General features: G+C 54.1%; 1 protein-coding gene across 1 annotated transcript in view; it reads left to right on the top strand.

Moving 5' to 3' along the window:
* The first annotated feature begins 13,899 nt into the window (after window positions 1-13,899).
* The window catches only part of ETS1 (ETS proto-oncogene 1, transcription factor), a 43,370-nt gene continuing 39,716 nt past the window's right edge, over window positions 13,900-17,553 (top strand). The window contains exon 1 of the mRNA XM_053996910.1: window positions 13,900-14,097. Coding sequence (XP_053852885.1) covers window positions 14,028-14,097 — 70 coding nt within the window. The 5' untranslated portion in view covers window positions 13,900-14,027. The remainder of the gene's footprint in view (window positions 14,098-17,553) is intronic.

Here is a 17,553-nt window from a genome sequence, read left to right as displayed (position 1 = left end):
ACGTTTTCCCTCAATCCCTGGGATTTGGTGCCTTGTGTTCACTCTGGGAGTGAACTGTGCACTGTGGTTCAGTGCTGAGAGCTGGACCCTGCCCACTCATTTTCCCTCGATCCCTGGGATTTTGGGGCTCATGGTTAACCCAGGGGCTGCCAGTGCCATCCACAGAGTGTTTTCCCTCAGACCCTGGGATTCGGTGTCTTGTGGTTCACTCTGGTGCTCCCAGTGTTGGGAGCCCAGCTCTGCGCACTCGTTTTCCGTCAGTCCCTGGGATTTTGGGGCTCATGGTTAACCCATGGGCTGCCAGTGCCATCAATGGAGCATTTTCCCTCAGTCTCTGGGATTCGGTGCCTTGTGGTTCACTCTGGGATAGCAGAACTGGGAGCTGAACCCTGCCCACTCATTTTCCCTCAGTCCCTGGGATTTTGGGGTTTTTAGTTAATCCTAGTGCTGCCAGTGCCATGGGGTTCTGTGAGCTGGACCTTGCCCACAGGTTTTCCCTCAATCCCCTGGTTTTGGTACCTTATGGTTCACCCTGGTGCTGCCAGTGCTGCAGAGCCCTGGGAGCCCAGAGCTGCCCACATGTTTTCCCTCAATCCCAGTTTTTGGGGTGGAAGGGGAGCCAGCACTCCACAGCAGTCCTGTGGCCCTTTGGGAATGAGCTGTTGGGAATTTTTAATAGGAAATGAATTTTTTTTCTCTGGTTTATGAGACATCCTATAGAATTTCATTGTTATCCTTGCCTGAGAACTCTGCCTGTCGGCAGAGAGAAATCTCTCTCTGCTTGGATCAGCAGGATTTGGGCAGTTTCTGCAGAGCTTTGAAAGGTTTTCAGAAAGTTCCATTTTCCCATCCTTGCCAGATTTGCATGAGGTGTATAAATGATAATCGTGGATTCTTTGGTCACAAACCCCCCAGGGAGGGATCCTTCCTGCTCTCTTTGACTCCAGTGTCTGCAGAGCACACGGAATGTGGGATCTGGCCGGGAGATGGGAGACCCTTGGTGCTTCCACAGGACAAGGAATGCTCTTAGCCCCGGTCAGAGCCCAGGGGCCTTTGTACCAGCTTACAAAGAGATCCCAATTATCCTTCTCAGAGCCTAGGACTTCCAGCTCCTTTCCCATCCCGAGCTGTGCACTGGGAATGGGAATGGGAATGGGAATGGGAATGGGAATGGGAATGGGTGTCACTCCCAGGTCTCACACCTTTTGCAGCTCTGTGTGTTTTTGGAAAGGCTGGCTCGCTAAGCAGGTAATAAGTGAGTATTAGAGACTGGCCATTGCTGGGAGCCAGGTCTGTTTCATCAGACCTTGTGCCAGGGATTGCTGACTCCCTTTGCATCCTGCCAGGCCGGGATTGTCAGAGAACCCTGGGAGATTTTGCCCCCAGGAACTTCAAATCTTATCCCGATGCCTACACTGCCACGGTCCCTGAGGGAATTCCCAGCGCCCTGAGCTGTCCCATGAGCCTTCCCTCTGCCTGCAAAGCAAAAGCCAGCACAGAACAATCTCTAGCCAAGGGAAAGTGACCTTTCCATCAGAGCAGAGAAGGTTTTCCCTCAGTCCTGGGAGTGTGAGCGGGGGTGGTGAAAGGTGCCGTCACCGGTTCCTTGAGCCATCAGCCCCGCTCTTGCAACATTCCCACCAGGAGGCAAATCCCAGATAGCCACAGCAGGGGAGCTGCAGACCTGCCGGGTCCCACCCTGCTATCTCAAGAATGCATTTGAACAGGAGCTGTTTCTGCAGCCTCTGGAGGTCAGGGCTTCAGATGGAAATCAGGCTCCAGAGACAGTCCCATGGGGCAAATTTCAGGATTTTTGGAGTTGGTGTTCAGCACAGATAAGCCCTCAAGAGCACAGATACTTTATCTGAGCCTTATCTGAGCTATTTGCATCACTTCAGCCTGAGAAACTGCTGTCAGACGTTTGGGGGAGGGAGAGGGGCAATTAGGATGGTCTTTCGGTTCTTTTAATTGTTATTTCCAACACAGAGATGCTTTCAGGAGGATGGGACTGTCCTGTGCCCCAGCACAGCTCTGGGAGCTTGTCCAGGCTGGAGAGGGGAAAAGCAGGAAGAAGTGCCAGGCTCAGAGAAGCAAGGAGAGCATTAGGAGGGATATTCCTTGAAAGCCTTGTAAGGGATTGCATCTCTGCTCTCCTAAAATGAGACAGAAATCAGCCCGAACTGCCCCTGCTGTCAATTGGGAATGGAAGTGATTCCTCCTTTTCTGAGCAGAGCCAGGGCTGAGCTTTCCAAAAGAGCTCTCTGCACCTCCTTTTCCAGAGCCTGCTTTGTGCCTGTGATGTTTCTCACCTTACCTGGAGCCTCTGGGGGAAATATGGGGTTCCTGATCTCTTGCTGCTCTGCCAGACCCCTCTTCATCCCAGCTTTGCAGCAATGAGCTGTTGGACTTCAAGGACCCCACAGGGCAACCTCCTCTTCCCAGAGGCTGGGGGGGGTCATTCACCCAAGCTCCCAGTCCTGGTGACTCTCCCCAGCACCCATCGTCATGGAAACAGAGAATCCCAGAATGGCTGGGCTGGGGGACATGAAAGCTCCTCTTGTTCCCTGGTCAGGGACACCTTCCACTGGACCAGGCTGCTCCAAGTCCTGTCCAGCCTGGCTTTTTATGGGAAGGGTTCTCAGGGATAATATCTAGGAGACCAGACTGTTCTTACAGCTGGGGTTTGGAAGACCTTGGCTCTATCACTTACCAGAAAGTCTTTAGGCATCTGAACCCCACTGCCTTCCCTTGGAGTGAGATCCCTAAATGCCTGCAGCCGCTCCTGTGAGCCTCTGCACAGCAGTTTCTCACGTTGGAGATGCAGATGATTAATTCAGTGCACATTTTATTGCCATACTTAATTCAATGAGGTCAGGAGAGTGGCTGAGGGTCCCTGGAGAGCAGGGCTGTGCAAGTGCTTCAGATTACACACAAAAAGAGACGTCTGAAGTGAGCCTTGGCTGCCGGCGTGGCCAGCCCTGGAGCTGCCTGCAGTGTCCCCAGCACGTGCTGGAGTTTCCCAGCCCTCCGGATGGACCTTCCCCCGTGGGCTTTGGGATCAATAGGCTTTGGAAAAGCCACACTGGGTCAGTTGTTGGCTGTCGGACCAGAGCTGGAACGTGGTTCCTCTCTGTGCAGCTGGTCCTGGGAGGGACAGGCCCCTGTGGAAGCAGGCAGGGATAATGAGGCCCTGCAAGTGTTGGGATGATGGTTCCTCTGGGGGACAGTCATGGGACACTCCAAAATGGCTTCAGGGAGGTGTGGGAACAGCTTGGGAGGGAGGGTGGACTTTGCACATGGGCTTATTTCCAGCTTTAGGCTCATGAAAGGAGCTTCTCCGTGCCCTGGGAGCTGCCTTCGGAGACCTCTGGTCCCCAAAGGTCAGACAGGACTTCTCTTTTGATGTTTTTCCTTCCCCTGTGATGCTACAAGGGCAGGTTGGGATGCAAAGCTGGCATCTCCACAAATCCCTGTCAGGATGGTGGAGCCCAGTGGGGTTGGTCTTTTCTCAGTGGTGACAAGGGACTGGACAAGGGAAAACAGCCTCAAGTTGTGCCAGGGTCTGGTATTTAGGAAAAATGGAGAAAATTAACTGCTCCACCAAAGGAGAGATTTGATTTCTAAGGAGATCCAGCCCAAACTCTTTCTCCTTAACTCAGCAGCAGTTCTGTTTCAGAAGTCACGAATGCCTTTCTCCCAGGTCTGTGTGATTCACTCTCCACATCTGAGGTTCAAGTTGGGCCAGGGAGCTCTTGCTCAGTCAAACTGATGTCAGCGTTGAGGTAGAAAAGGAAAAAAGGAAGAGATGCCCCAAGGGAGCCTGTTCATGGAAAAATTCTAATTTGGTCAGTTCCAGGCATCTTGCAGAAGAGTCTGCGCTTGGGAGATTTCAACCCAGTTTTCCAGACTCCAGAGACAGGACTAATTCTGGAAGGCAGTGATGGAATAAAGCTGGCATCTCCTCCTGCCCTGGACCAGCTCCTCACCACCAACTACCCCAGGGTATCTGTGACATCTCCAGAGGTGACCAGACCTGCTCTTCCTCTGCTTTGCATCCAGCCCTTGCCTGACCCCAGGAGAGCAGAGGCCTCCTGTGTCTGGCAGCTCTGGTTGTGTTTCCATCCAGCCATTCCATCCGTGGAAGTAGGAGCAGTTTTCCTTTCAGTAATCAGACTGACAGGATAATGAGGCAGCCCAGTAGCTTTGCTTTGCCTTTTCCTTGTGCCGAGTCCCAGGCTGGGTGTCAGCTCAGTCCCCATATCTCGAGGAAAAACCTCTCATTTCTTTTCCTCTTTTCTCCTTGTTGCTGCCAAAACAGACAGATTGTTGGGCAGAAATCATCAATATTTTGTCTAAACCAAATCCAAATATTTCCAGCCAAACCTCAGTGTTTTCTGGTGCTGATGCACAAACAAATCTCCATGGGAAATGCCAGCAGGGAAGGCAGATGGAGCAGTGGGCTGGAGTGTTCTGCTCTCCTGGCTCTCTGCTTGGGATGTGTGGCTGAAGGGCTGCGAGGAGCGGGGTGGTTGAACCCAGGAGCTAAATTTGGGCTTCTCAGTGTTTATTCAGAGCACAGTGGTGTAAACAGCCGTGCTCTGCTGGCCTGCACCAGCAGCCTGGCCTGGGCAGTTCATCCCACAGAGTCTGCAGCAAGCACTGAAATTCCCTCCCTGCTTTCCAGGAGCAGGATATGCTGCTTCACCCCAGCCATACTCTGAGCTCCGGGAATGATTTGAGAGGTTTCAGCCACCTGCTCCTGCCTGCCTGTGATCACCCTGCCCTTCTCCCCCTACATTTGCCCCCAGCCCCTGCGTTTGGCACAGCCATGCTTCCACAACCGTCCCTCTTCCCAAATCCCTGCCCCGGTGCCTCACAGCTCCAACAGCACTGGATCACGGTGGGAGGACTTTCCCCTCCACAACCACCTGAAGTCAGGGTTTTTGGGGCTCTCCCACGCCTGCCAAGAGCACCTCGCCCTCACTGGCCGTCGCTGCCGCTCCTCACTTCATTAGCACCAGGGATGTTTATAAATGGCAGGATAATATTTTTCGTTTCCAGTTTGGGTTTCCAGGGCAGCCACTCTCTGAAGCACTTAGGAAGTTTAGAGAAGACGAGGTTATATAAACGGATTTTCCCCCTGGGCCCTTATTAATCAAGTGGCCGTGGAGCCATTCCCAGAGCTTTGGGATCGAGGGCACTGGCTGGGTGAGGGGAGGTAGCTTTTTCTTGGCTCCTGCCCTTTATTTGGGAGTTTGGGATGAATGGAGCTCTCAGACCTGCCTGTGGGGTTTGAAGCTGCCAGAGGGCTGAGGAGGCTGCTCCTGGGTTATGTTAAACGGGATTTGGGGCTGGACTCCTGTGTAGCCCCTTCTGGGCCTTCGTGTGAGCCATGGCATCTCTTTTAATGATGTTCTTTTTTTTATCTCTTTTTAATGATGGGTGCATCCCTGTAAAATTTGATTATTTGGTGTAAAACTTTTGCATTTCCTGAATGAAAGGCAAATATGATTTCAACAACAGTGTGCATCAAGTTGATCCCTGTGCTTTTCCAGTGAAACCCTATGGTGTGCACATACACTGATTAATAATTCCCTGATGCATTCCTAAAGCTTCCCAGCTTTTTCCCACCCAAGCTCCAACAGCAGCTGCTCCCTGGGGTGGGTTTGGAAAGCAGGAGCCAACTTTGGTTCCCATTAGAACAAAACCAAGCTCTGCCTCCTCCTTCTCCTCTGTGTCCTTCCTCCCGCTGCCTCCTCTCCACAAGGGATGAGGAATGTGGATTTTCTGTTTGCCTTGGGTGGATGGAGCTCTGTCTGCAGCAGCAGGTCCAGCTGCTTCCAGCCTGGAGCCGCAGGTCCACGGGAAATCAGCTCATTAATCTGCTGCCCCACCTTCCCAGTCCTCCAGCCAGGCTCTCCCAGTGTGAAAATGGTGCTTGAAATAGCCAGAGGTGGGAAATGATGATTTAAAGAGGGTAAAAGCGATATTTGTAACTATTGCTGACTGGGGCCTTGACAGAAGGGAACTGAATTTCTTCCGGGTCTTGGGAGCGTGTGAGGAAAGGTGCTGAACATCTGGAGTGATTTAGGAGGTCTGGGCTGTTGTGCTAGAGCTCAGCCCAAGGAACTGGGCTGGCATGGGGAGAAAATCCTCCCGTGGCTTTTGGCTTGAGTTGGTGCAGGTTGCGTGTTCAGAAGGTCCATGTCCGCCTCCCCCAGGGATGGTTGTGGTGGCCCAGGACATTTCACGCAGCCCTGGGGTGTTTGATGCATCTTCTGAGTAGACTTTCTTCACTTCCCAGAACTCCTTTTCAGATTGGAAGGAAACTCCAAGCCCCAGAGGTTATTTTGCTTCATCTCACAGAACACAAATCAGCTTCCCAGCTTCCCTTTGGCCTCATCCTTATCCAAGACCTTTCCCTCCCACAGAATCCTCCTCGAGGAGGTGAATTAACTGGGTGAAAAGAGCTTGTTAACAAATTACTTTTAATAGGCCTTTTTTTTTCCATTCTGCAATTCCTTCCCATATTAAAAGTGCAAAAATAGAAAGTTGTAGCTCTGGTTGAATGACACAACATTTTCCTTGTTTATTTTCTTTCCACTGCTTTAACCCAACGAGAAGTGTGGGAAAAGGAAAAAAAAAACCCTACAACAAACTGCTCTGTATCAGCCAGGAACATATTTAGAAAAAATATTTGCATCTGATTTTTTCTTCCAACCACCAGCAAAGCATGAAAAATAATAAATATATCATCTGTTTTCATGGCTTTTGCTGCAGGCAGCTGGGAGGTGCATAGGGAAGCAGAGTGTGCTGAACCCTCTTGGGTGCCAGGATCTCTGTTCAACAGCTTCCTGAAGATGGGATGAGGGAATGGCTTCAGCCTGGAACAGGGTGGGTTTGATGGGATATTGGGAAGGAGTTAATCCCTGTGAGGGTGGGGAGGCCCTGGCACAAAGAAGCTGTGGCTGCCCCTGGATCCCTGGAAGCGTCCAAGGCCAGGTTGGACAGGGCTTGGAGCAACCTGGGACAGTGGAACCCACGGCAAGGGTGGCACTGGATGAGGTTTAAGGTCCCTTAAACCCCTGAAATCCCCGGTGCTGCTGCCCGTGGCTGTCCCGGGGTGACCGTGTCCCCTCGGGAGCCGCAGTCCCCTGCCCAGCAGCTGTCTGTTCCCATTCACACCCGCAAGGATTTAGGACCTCGGCGAGCTAATCAGGAGACGCTCCCGGGGAGAGAGGCGTGTTATTTAATTAGCTGCACAATGGGCTGGCTGGGAGGCACGTGGTGGCTCTGATGGCAGGAGATAGATGTCCTTTTAGCCGGGCTAATTGTTGGGAAATAGCGGGGGCTTTGTTCAGCCCCAGCGTGGGCTCTGTGATCTCGCAGAGCCCAGGGGCTGCCCGCTTATAATTTTAGACAGATCTATTCAAGCCTGCCCTGCAGCGCGGGGCCGAACAAGCCGGGCATTGTTGTGGAGCCAGGAGCGGTGGCCAAGAAAACCACCCCGAAAAACCCAAACACGTGTAGGGAGGAATATTTCCCTGGCGTTTATTCACTGCCAGGCCAGGTTGCCAAGCGCGGACTATTGCGGGAGAGGTTTCCAGCGCCGGGCGAGAGTTTTTCCTCTTTGAGGCGCATTGGCAGCGGATCCCTCATCCAGGAGCAATGCTGAGGGTGGCTCTGCTGGCAGAGCCTCTCCGGGGAGGGCAGTTCCAGGGCTGTGGGTCTCACCCCGGAATTTCCGTGCTCCGGGCACGGTGTACGTGGGGTATTCGTGCCCACCCCTGAATTATCTCTCTAATGTGCAGTTGTCACCTCGTGGCCTTGGCAGGACAGTGGTTTGGGTTGGAGGGACCTTGGCTGCTGGATCTTGGTGGGTTGTGCCTTGCAGGGTCCTTTTTGAACAAGGGATGGAAATCCCAGGTCTGTCTCCTGAGCTCTCCCCTCAAATCTCTCTCTGGAGAGACCCCATCACGGTCCCCAGCCCCTGAGAGTTTCCTTTGGGACTGCTGAACTCCCAGCTCCTTGGGAGGGGAGAAAGTGTCATTAAAAAAAAGGGATGGAGGCACAAAGGTGGAAATATTGGCCAGGAATTAAACTTCCATGACTTGAACCCCTCTGTCCTGGCCCCAGCATTAACCCGAGGGTCACTGCAGTGCTGTGGTTTATTTTCCTGGGATGATCACTTCCAACTGGCTGCCAGCACGGGATTGTCCCGGTGGCTGCCACTTCTGAGGCTGTGGACTCTACACCAGAGCTGGGAGCTGGACAGACCTCCCTTGGGAGCTGCTTGTGAGTCTCTTGGTCCTTGGTAAAGTGAAACGTGGCTGTCCCTCGGTGTTTGGTGAAGTAGTTGGTGGTGTTTTGGTGGTGATGGGTTTTTGAAGGATGGAAAGGGCAGATAAGTGTCAGTGATCACAGTCTGGCTGTCAGGAGACCATTTATGACTGATGATTCCTTTGGCTCTCCTTTGTAATCCCCCCATGTATCCCAGAGAAAGGAATTTCAAGGGCGACCGGGAATCAGTTCAGTAAGGAGAGACTGGTGAATGCCAAGAGCCCAGCCACAAGCAGACCTGTGCTGCTTAAACCTGAGCTGGCTGCTTTGTGTGTGCTCTGAAGGAGAGAGATCTGAGAACAGAGAGATCCGAGCCAGGAGATGTGAGCAAAGGCGAGAGAGGTGTCTTGCAGGTGGGATTTGATGTGTATTGGCTGCACATGCTCGGTGTAATTGGGAATACTGGGAGTTCAACAGCAAAATCCTTCAGGATGTGTTTACCCAGAGCTCGGTGCTGTGACTTGAACAGAGTGGGAAGATGTCCGGAGAGCAAACAGGGCTGCAGAGCAGTTTATGAGGATTTTCCATCCAGCCGCTGCTTCCAGCAGGGACACGAGAGGGTGACAGCACCCCTGCCAACGGAATTCCCATCGGGATGGCACTGCCGGAGCCCAGAGCAGCTCCTCAGCTGCGGGATCAGCACCTCTGGGAGGCCAGGAGCGGGAGGCACTGGGAGATGCTCGAGCAGCCTGTGAGCCCTGTCACACGCTCGGGATCCCCGGCGTGTGACAGGGCTGTGGCTCCCGCAGCCACGCGGGCTCTGTGTGCCGAGCCCTGACCCCCGCTGGCCACAAAGCGGCTTTTGTGAGCCCTCCCCGCCGGGACTTAATGAGAGCCGGAGCCGCGGAGGCTCGGAGCCCGGGGACAGTCACTCACAGGAGCGCATTGTGGCCGCGATGGCTCGGGGCTGGGCCGGCCCAGGGCTGGGGATCCCAGCGGGAACACTGCCCTGCTTCTCCTGCCCCCAGCGCCCAGGCTGGGGGACTCTCCGTGCCTCCAGCCCCGCAGCGAGGGGACCCCAGGGGCCACATCTGGGCTACGGTCATCACCTCCGGGACCCTGCGCCGCATCTGGGAGCGGCCCGGCTCCCACAGCCCGCCCGGGGCACACGCAGGATGTGCCACTAACGAGCTCTGCTTCCATGCCCGAGCCAAAAACGGGAGGCTGGAGCCAGCAGGGCTAACCCAGCCTCCTCTTACCAAAATACTCCAATACTTCCCAGCTATTACGGCTCTTGAAAGAATTTCTCGTATCATTTTAAATTCCAGGAAAGGTATCTCCCAGGGGAACGGCCGCGGCAGCTGCCTGCTCTTTCCTCTCATTGCACAGGGCCACCTCCACACCCAGGGCCACCTCCCTGCTCTTTCCTTTCTTGGAGTGGTGGTGGCTGCTGCTCCTTCCAACAATGTCCCCATTACGATAAATCCTTTCATGTCTCCGTTTCTCCCTGGAATTGCAGGACAGTTTTTTTGTTTGTTTGTTTGGGTTTTTTTTTCTTTTTCTTTTTCTTTTTCTTTTTCTTTTTCTTTTTCTTTTTCTTTTTCTTTTTCTTTTTCTTTTTCTTTTTCTTTTTCTTTTTCTTTTTCTTTTTCTTTTTCTTTTTCTTTTTCTTTTTTTTTTCCTTTTCCTTTTCCTTTTCCTTTTCCTTTTCCTTTTCCTTTTCTTTTTCTTTTTCTTTTTCTTTTTCTTTTTCTTTTTCTTTTTCTTTTTCTTTTTCTTTTTCTTTTTCTTTTTCTTTTTCTTTTTCTTTTTCTTTTTCCCTTTGCTCCTGATTTTTGTCTCATGCCCTCTGGGTATTGTTTACTTGACAAAACATCAAACCCAATCCCTGACCGCTCGCGGTCATTAAAAATCCCATGGCAGTTTTTGGGAAGGCTCCAATTTGGCTAATTACGTTCTGCCATAAATATCCCCCTGCAGTTTTAATTGGATATGGTGTTCTTCATTTCCTGGCCATTACAGCTGGGTGGATGCTCCACGTTATTACGTGGCTGTTGTGTTTCACCCCATGTTTCGGTAGCAGCAGTGCTCGGAAAAGCTCCCTCTCCAGACCAGAAGTTACACCTAATTCCTGCTGGAATCAGAATGGGAAAATGCGAGGGAAAGGAGAAGCTGGCCCAGCTCCACGACATCTGAAGGAGAACCAGCAGCTCTGGTTCTCCTGTCCCTGCCCTGGGCTGGGACAGGAGTGAATTTGGCCGTGGAGAAGTGAAAGAGCCATCCCAGCCAGGAGAGAGGTCATGGAAGAGCCGTCCTCGGGTTCGGAAATCACAGCAAAGGCTTCAATCTCCTAACACTTTCCTCAGTGCTAAATGAATAATTATTCTTGTTCTGTTAACCCAAGGTTAGTCAGCGGCCCTGGGAACAATGGGGCATTACTGCCCATCCTTTCTTTGTTCCCAGCAGTTGCAAACAGTGGGGCTGCTCTGCAGAGGGAGGGCAGATGGTTATCGCCCATCTTTGGGCTGCAGGGCGGTTCTCCAGCCCGGCATCCTCCCTCCCGGACAGAGCCTCAATGGATATTCACGTTCGGTAACGACACAGTGGAAAACGAGGGTGAGACTTGGATGGGGAAGAGGAAAGATTTTCCTAAAGCCTGTGAGCAGCAAATAGGAACCAGTTGCTGAGGCGAAGTCATGTTTGGCAGGTCTTGGACTCAGAATGGTCACATCCCAGCTGAAGAAACTAATCAATGGATTCCTTCCATGCCTTCTGCGAACACTGAGCCATTGAGCCGCTCAGCTGGAGCTCAGAGCCAGGGCTTTCATGTTGCAGCTCTGAAGTGAACACAAATTAAGGCGGCTGCTGGGATGGAGTTTGAAGCAAAGATTCAGCTGCCCTGGGAGGAAACCTCTGTCCGCAGCCACTCTCTTCTCTTCCTCCCCTTTGGGGATTTTTGCCTTGGTGTTACTTTTGGAAGCATTTCCAGTTTCCCTGCGTGTAGGGGTTGCCATGCATTGCACCAGCAAAATGGAACACAGGTTTGGGGAGGCACAAGGGGGCGAGGCAAAGCTCAGAGCTCCTCTGCAGCCATCCTGCACCAAGCTGGGCTCAGTGTCATTGGCTTTGTGGGATCAGGGCTCAGCCGGGATGCCAGGAGAGTGTGGATGTCTCCTAATAAAAATCCCACAAGCTGGGAGAAACGTCTTTATTAGAGCCTTTGTGCTGGTTCAGAAGAGCAGGATGTACAGTACAGGTGCCCTGGAGTTCAGCCAGTCCTCGAGACTGTAGCACTGCAGGAGCCAAAAGGGGAGCCCAGGGGGGCAAGGCTAAAGCAGAGATACCTCAGGGCACCGCTGCCTCCTCTGTTGCTGCATCTCAGTCTGTGGGAGCTCCATCCAGGGACTCTCTGCCCAGGAGAGCTTTGGGCTGTGTGCCACCAGCATCCTGTCCCAGTCTGTGTTTGGGCAAGTCCCAGTGACCTCGCCGCGCCTCCTCCTCTGTTTCGGTCCGGGGGTTGTGGTTTGCTGCAGCCGCGCTCCGAGCAGGGCGAACAATCCACCCGGGGGGTCATTTCCATACGGTTGGGACCGCAGGTGCTTTCTGATGGCTCGGTCAGGCAGCTGCACAAACGGCACCCCCAGGCAGCCCCCTCCCCTCCCTGCCGCGGGATCCCAGCCCGGGAGTGCAGGAAGGGAAGGGCTGGGGGCGCTGATAACTGCATCAGGTTTCTCTGCCCAAGCCTGCTCTGGAGGGATCAGAGATCAGATAGAAAGGCAGCTGTTTCTCCTGAATCCCCTTCTGATTTTCAACTAGAAATGTTCTATTAAATCTCCTCTCTGTGGTTTCTTCCTTCAATCGTTGCTGTGCGGGGAAGAAAGAAACCCAAACCGAGGGCAGGTGCAAGGACATGATCCTGTCCCGGGGAGGGACCACATTTTATCCTTGCAGCAATCCTCTTTCCACTTTCGGATTTCCAGGTTCATTCCTGTGGTAGGTTTCAAACCACCAGCTGAGGTTTCCAACCCTGTGCTCTGCCTGAGCATGGCTCAGGTTCTCCCGAGCCCTTGGGAATCAGTGGAGGGAAGTTTTTCATCGCAGCAAATCACTGCTCCCACTCCACTGCTGCAGGAATAGGTTGTCCAGAACTCAGCTTTCAAGTAAATTGGAAACAAGATTGCCTGTAAAATTGGGAATGTGAGAGGCTGTCACTGGGTGAAGAAGATGAACTTGGGGCTGGAGCTCCCTGCCCAGTTTTGCCAGCTTTCAGCCCTCCTGCTGCTCGATCTGCCTGCCTTGGCAAAGCCGTGTGTGTGCAGCCAGAGCCGCCTCTCCTCGTCTGGCCCCGGCAACCTCGCAGCTTCTTTCAGTTGCACAAACTCCCCTGCTATAAATATGCCGTGGTGGCTGAGAAAGGCCCTGCTGCAGAAGCAAAATGATCTGAGCTGCAGCGTTTGCATCTGCAGCTCATCTTTCAGGGCCTCGGGAGGTTTCAGGGGTGTTTGCAAGCAGGACCCTGGTCCATCCTAAGGGCTGGACAGTGACCATGACCCCAGGCAGTTGCTCCTGAGAGCCTATGTTCACTTGAGCCCATCTTTGATGAGAGCAGCCTGATCTGTGCCAGAGTTGGAAGCTGTTAAAGACTTTCGGAGTGACAGAACCACAAGAGCTGGTTGCTAATGACTTTTTTTCTCTGTACCGGTAAGCTGACATCTGTGAGTCATACTCTCCTTCTGCTGTGCCGTTTGTGGTCTCAAGTTTGTGCTACCTAAATACAATCAAACAGATTTCATGTGAAAACCGATATTCTTCTGTTAACTCCATGCTGTACTGGCACGACACTCATCTTGCATCTTCAAGATGTTTTTTATCCAGTCAGTTCCCAACTCTCTTTGGCCTCCCACCTCTACCAAGCAGGCCAGGAACAGCCACCCCTGGCTGCCACCCACCACAGCAGTGTGCACTGCTCTGCCCTGGCTGTGCCCCTGAGTTTGGATGTGCTTGTGGACGTGAGAGGATCAGGCTGCTCCAGGCAGGATGATGGGAATATGAAGGGGAGATGGAAATGTGGGGAGATGATGTGAGCATGAAGGGGTGATGGGAGCCGAAGGGGTGAGTGTGAAAGGCAGCGGGTCATGTCGAGACAGGCAGGGTGAACACAACTGGCCTGGTTTCAAGAACCATCGGTTTGGGGCAGCGGCTCCAGCCAGGGCTGCCTGCAGCCAGCGTGCTCAAACTCTTAACCCGTCCTGTTTGGGGGCCGGGGTGCGAGCAGAGCTCAGGGCGGAGGCGCCCTGGATGCGCTGCCCCCCCTCCGTCCCCGGACCCCCGTTCCCCCCCGGCAGCTCCGGCTCCGCTCCCCGTAGCGCCGGGGCCGGGGGCCGCCTCCGGGGCGGGGTGGGGCGGGTCCCTCCGCCGCTGTCACCGCTCGGGGCCGGCCCAACGCCCTCCCTTCGGCTCAGCCCGGCCGGGGCGGCGGCGGCGGGGACGGGCGAAGCGGAGCGGAGCGGGGAGCGCAGCGCAGCCGGGAGCGGAGCGAGGGAGCGCGGAAGGAAGGAAGGAAGGAAGGAAGGAAGGAAGGAGGAGGAGGAGAAGAAGAAGCAGGAGGAGGAGGAAAAGGAGGAAGAGCAGCGGGAGGAGGGAGGCAACGCCGGCCGTGCTGCCCCGGGAGCCCCGCTCCGCGCTCGGCGGGGCTCAGCCGCCGCCCCCCGCTCCCGGCGCGACGCCCCCGCGGCGCTGCCCCAGCCATGAAGGCGGCGGTGGATCTCACCATCATCAAGACGGAGAAGGTGGACATCGAGCTCTTCCCGTCCCCCGGTGAGCGCCGTGTCCCCGCCGCGCCCCGCTCCGCGCAGCCCCGTCCCCTTCTCCCTGCGAAGGCGGTGGCGGGAGAGGTTTGGCCGGGGGGGAGAGGCTCGACCGCTGGGGACGGGGTGGTCAGAGAGGTCGCTGTGGGGTTTTTTGGGGGTGTCTTTTGGAAGGGAACACGCAGCGCACCCCAAGTCGCAGCGCAGCGGCGCCGCCCGGGCTCTGCCCGCTGCGAAGGCGAATTGACTTTCCGAGCGCTTTTACGACTTTCCATCCCCCTCCTTCTCTTAAAATCCATCCCGCCACCCCTCCAGCCTCCTTCCCTTACGCTCCTGGCATCCTTGCCGGGATGTAGGGAAACCCGTCCGGCGAAGAGGCAGGAGAGATGCGCTCCGCGGGGCTCCCCGCCTGTTCCCATCCTTAGCTGGGTTCTCCCAGCTGATGATCAGCTCCTTAGCTGATGCGTTCTCCCCATCCCTGGCTGGAAATGTCTTGTGTGGTCCAAGCACTCGTGGTATTTGGGAAACAAAACTCCAGTGCTAAATACTCTGGATTTAGCACGTTTAATCCAGGAAAACCCGCCGCTTTGATATTTTTTTTCGCCCTTCTGCAGCTGGAGAAATGGGTGGAGAGGGGGTGCAGAGAGCAACACGTTACTGAAGGGAGGCGAGAAGGGTTTTTTGTGTGTTGTAGCGGGGTGAGTTCAGCTGCTGCTGGCTGTGGTTACTGCTCCGAGCCGAGCCCTGACCAGAATAAGGGCTGCTGTTCACACACTGGTGGCGTCTGGCTGCTCGCTGACCCCGGGCGCTCAACTCCTCTCTGCCCTGCCCAGGCGAGGTGGAGGATGGAGCTTGGAGGACCCGCAGGAAAAAAACAAAAACAACAACAAAAGAACAACCCTTTTTTCTGAATTAAACGAGTCCTGTTGCTTCATCTCTCCCTGCTGCAATTCCCACTGCGCCAAACTGGAAGTTTGCTGAATTTTGTGCAGCACCGGTGCGGCGAAGAAAATCAAATTAAAGACTGAGTTGTACCTTTCTCTGCCGGTTAGGAAGTTTCTAGGAAAGCCAGAAGGGAGGCACAGCTCCCGCAGGCATTGGGATTTTGGGCTGCATGTGGAAATAAAATGACAGCTGAGTGCTGGAGCCGCACAGGGGATAGTGCTTAGACTTCAGCAGATGCTGGTGCAGCATCAGCTGGGCTGCAGAGAGCTCCGAAGGCAGCACCCGCCTGGGCATCAGCCGTCCATGGGTTCCGGGGTGCCCAGTGCAGGAGCCTCCCTTGGGATCCCTCCTCCCGCCCTCCCTGGCCGCAGGGAGCACCCTGTGTTGCTCAGAGGGTGTCAGTGCTCCCTGCCCCGGCAGCAGGGCTGAGCCTGGCTTCAAAATGCTCGAGGGATGCTAAGAATGCACCTACACAGCTGAAATGAGAGGCTGGAGTGGAGCTGTTTGTGCCTATTTCCGAAAATTTTGGAGAAGACTCATTCCTGTCCTTCAGCCCCTGAAGGCAGCTTCTTTGTTTGGAGGGGGAAAACAGGGTAGGAATAAACACCTGGACCATGAGGGTGGGGTGGAGTTTATTTTTCACTCCGGAGTAAAGTATCTGTTAAAATTTGCACTCTCCTGGTGTGGGTGAGAGCTCTCACAGAGGCTCTGTGTGCTCTGGGTGCCTGGAGCAGTGCAATTCCCTGATGCCTGAAGGGAGGACTCGGAGTTTCACCCTGCCTTAAGTTCATTTTCTTCTGTCCCTGAAAGCTCTTCTGCAGCTGATGTCAGCAAACAGCTCTTAGAGCTGACCCGAAGTTTAAGCTTGGGCAGAAAGAGCGCTGAAAAACACAAACCCAAGAGGTAGAAAAGCGCTCCCCCCCATCGGCCTCAGCTGCAGCCGCTCCTGTGCTGGTGGCTGCGCTCGCTGGGAGCCACAAAGGTCAGCGCTGTCAATTAGCTGGCTTAACCTCATTTCCCCTCCAAGTCGCAGAGAACGCTGCAGCTTTCTGGTTTGGTGGGATTGATGGTGAGGGAAGGAGTGTGGATGCTGCTGGGTTGTGTTCCTGGGATCCAGCCAGGGGAGGAGGGAACATCACCTCTCTCTGCTCCTGGAGGGCTCATCTGCTCCTCGATGGCTCCTTCAGTCCTGAATCTACCACCAAGTGTTACCGTCGTCCTTAATTCCAAAATGGGCTGAGAAGGACTCCAGCCCTTGTCCCTTGACAAAGCAGCCGTGCCGATGTGATCCTTGGGGTTAACCTTGGGCAGGGAGGGCCCTGCAGCCAGAGGGTTTCGGTCGTGCAGGATGTTTGATGTGCCAGGTGTCTGATGCCCCGTGAAACTCTGCCCCCTCTCACCCCCCAAACCAAACCCTGCTCCACCCCACACCTCTGCCTGCAAAACTCCCGGGAGATTTGTGGTGTGTCCAAAGGGTTTAAAAATAATCTGGAAGGGATGTGGATCTGTAGAAAGCTTTCAAAGCCAAACCCTCCCCCTCCGCCCCCGCTATTACCAGCAGGAATGTGTGTGAGTGAGATGAGCAGGTCAGAGCCAGAATCCCATGGGGGTAGGTTCTCCTTCAGGATGCAATTCTAAGTGTGTGGATATTTTTATGAGGATGTGATGGAAGGGTGGTAACATCACTCGTGGTTGTACATACGTGGCTGATCCACCAATGGCTTGGTGAGACGTTTTCTCAGACAGTAAAACCCCAAACCATGCAAAATTCAACCCCAAGGGAACTTCACCTGGGGGCTGATGAAGGCTGCCCTCCACAAATCACTTTGTTTCCTGCAGCTCAGCCAAGCTGCATTTGCTGCCTGTGGGCAGAGTGGGAAGCAGCTCCAGCCCTTGCTGGGAGCTGTGGGATGTAACTGGGGCTCCCAGTGCTCATTTTTTTGCTCAGGAAGCTGCAAATTTGCCTCCCCTGATGTACCAGAGCAGGGCTGCAATCCCAGGTGTCATTCCTGGGCATCCCAGGTGAAGCAGGGATGCCAAACTCCCCATCCTGCATCCAGCCTTCCTTCTGCCTCCTTTCCCTGCAGGTGTGTTACAGGAGAAGCGGGGGATTTGTTCCTAGAAGAAGGATTTGCTCAGTGCACACGCAGCACAGAAATCCGGGCTTTTTGGCTCTTCCCATGCCTACCCTGAGGACAGCTGGGACATGGACACGTTGTTTCCATTGGCCTGTGTGTGGGTGGCATCCCAGGGGTGTGTTTTTATCTGGCAAGAGCTTTTCCCTCTGTTTAGGATTTGGGACAACATCAGTTAGGGCTGAAGCAAGATTTTCCCTTCCAACCCAAACCTCTGTAAGGTTCTGGTTCTCCTGCTGCGGTGGTGCAGGGTACAGGGAAGCTCCTACACAGCTTCCATACTGCTTTGGGATGTAGGACCTGCCTGAATCGTGCTTCCCCCCCTTCCCACAGCCAGGTCAGACTTTGCTTTCACTTTCAGTGCCGACAAATAAGGGAGTTCTCAT

The sequence above is a fragment of the Vidua macroura genome, chromosome 22 (genome assembly GCF_024509145.1).
Source record: "Vidua macroura isolate BioBank_ID:100142 chromosome 22, ASM2450914v1, whole genome shotgun sequence".
Taxonomy (NCBI): domain Eukaryota; kingdom Metazoa; phylum Chordata; class Aves; order Passeriformes; family Viduidae; genus Vidua; species Vidua macroura.
This window is presented reverse-complemented; position numbering and strand designations above follow the sequence as displayed.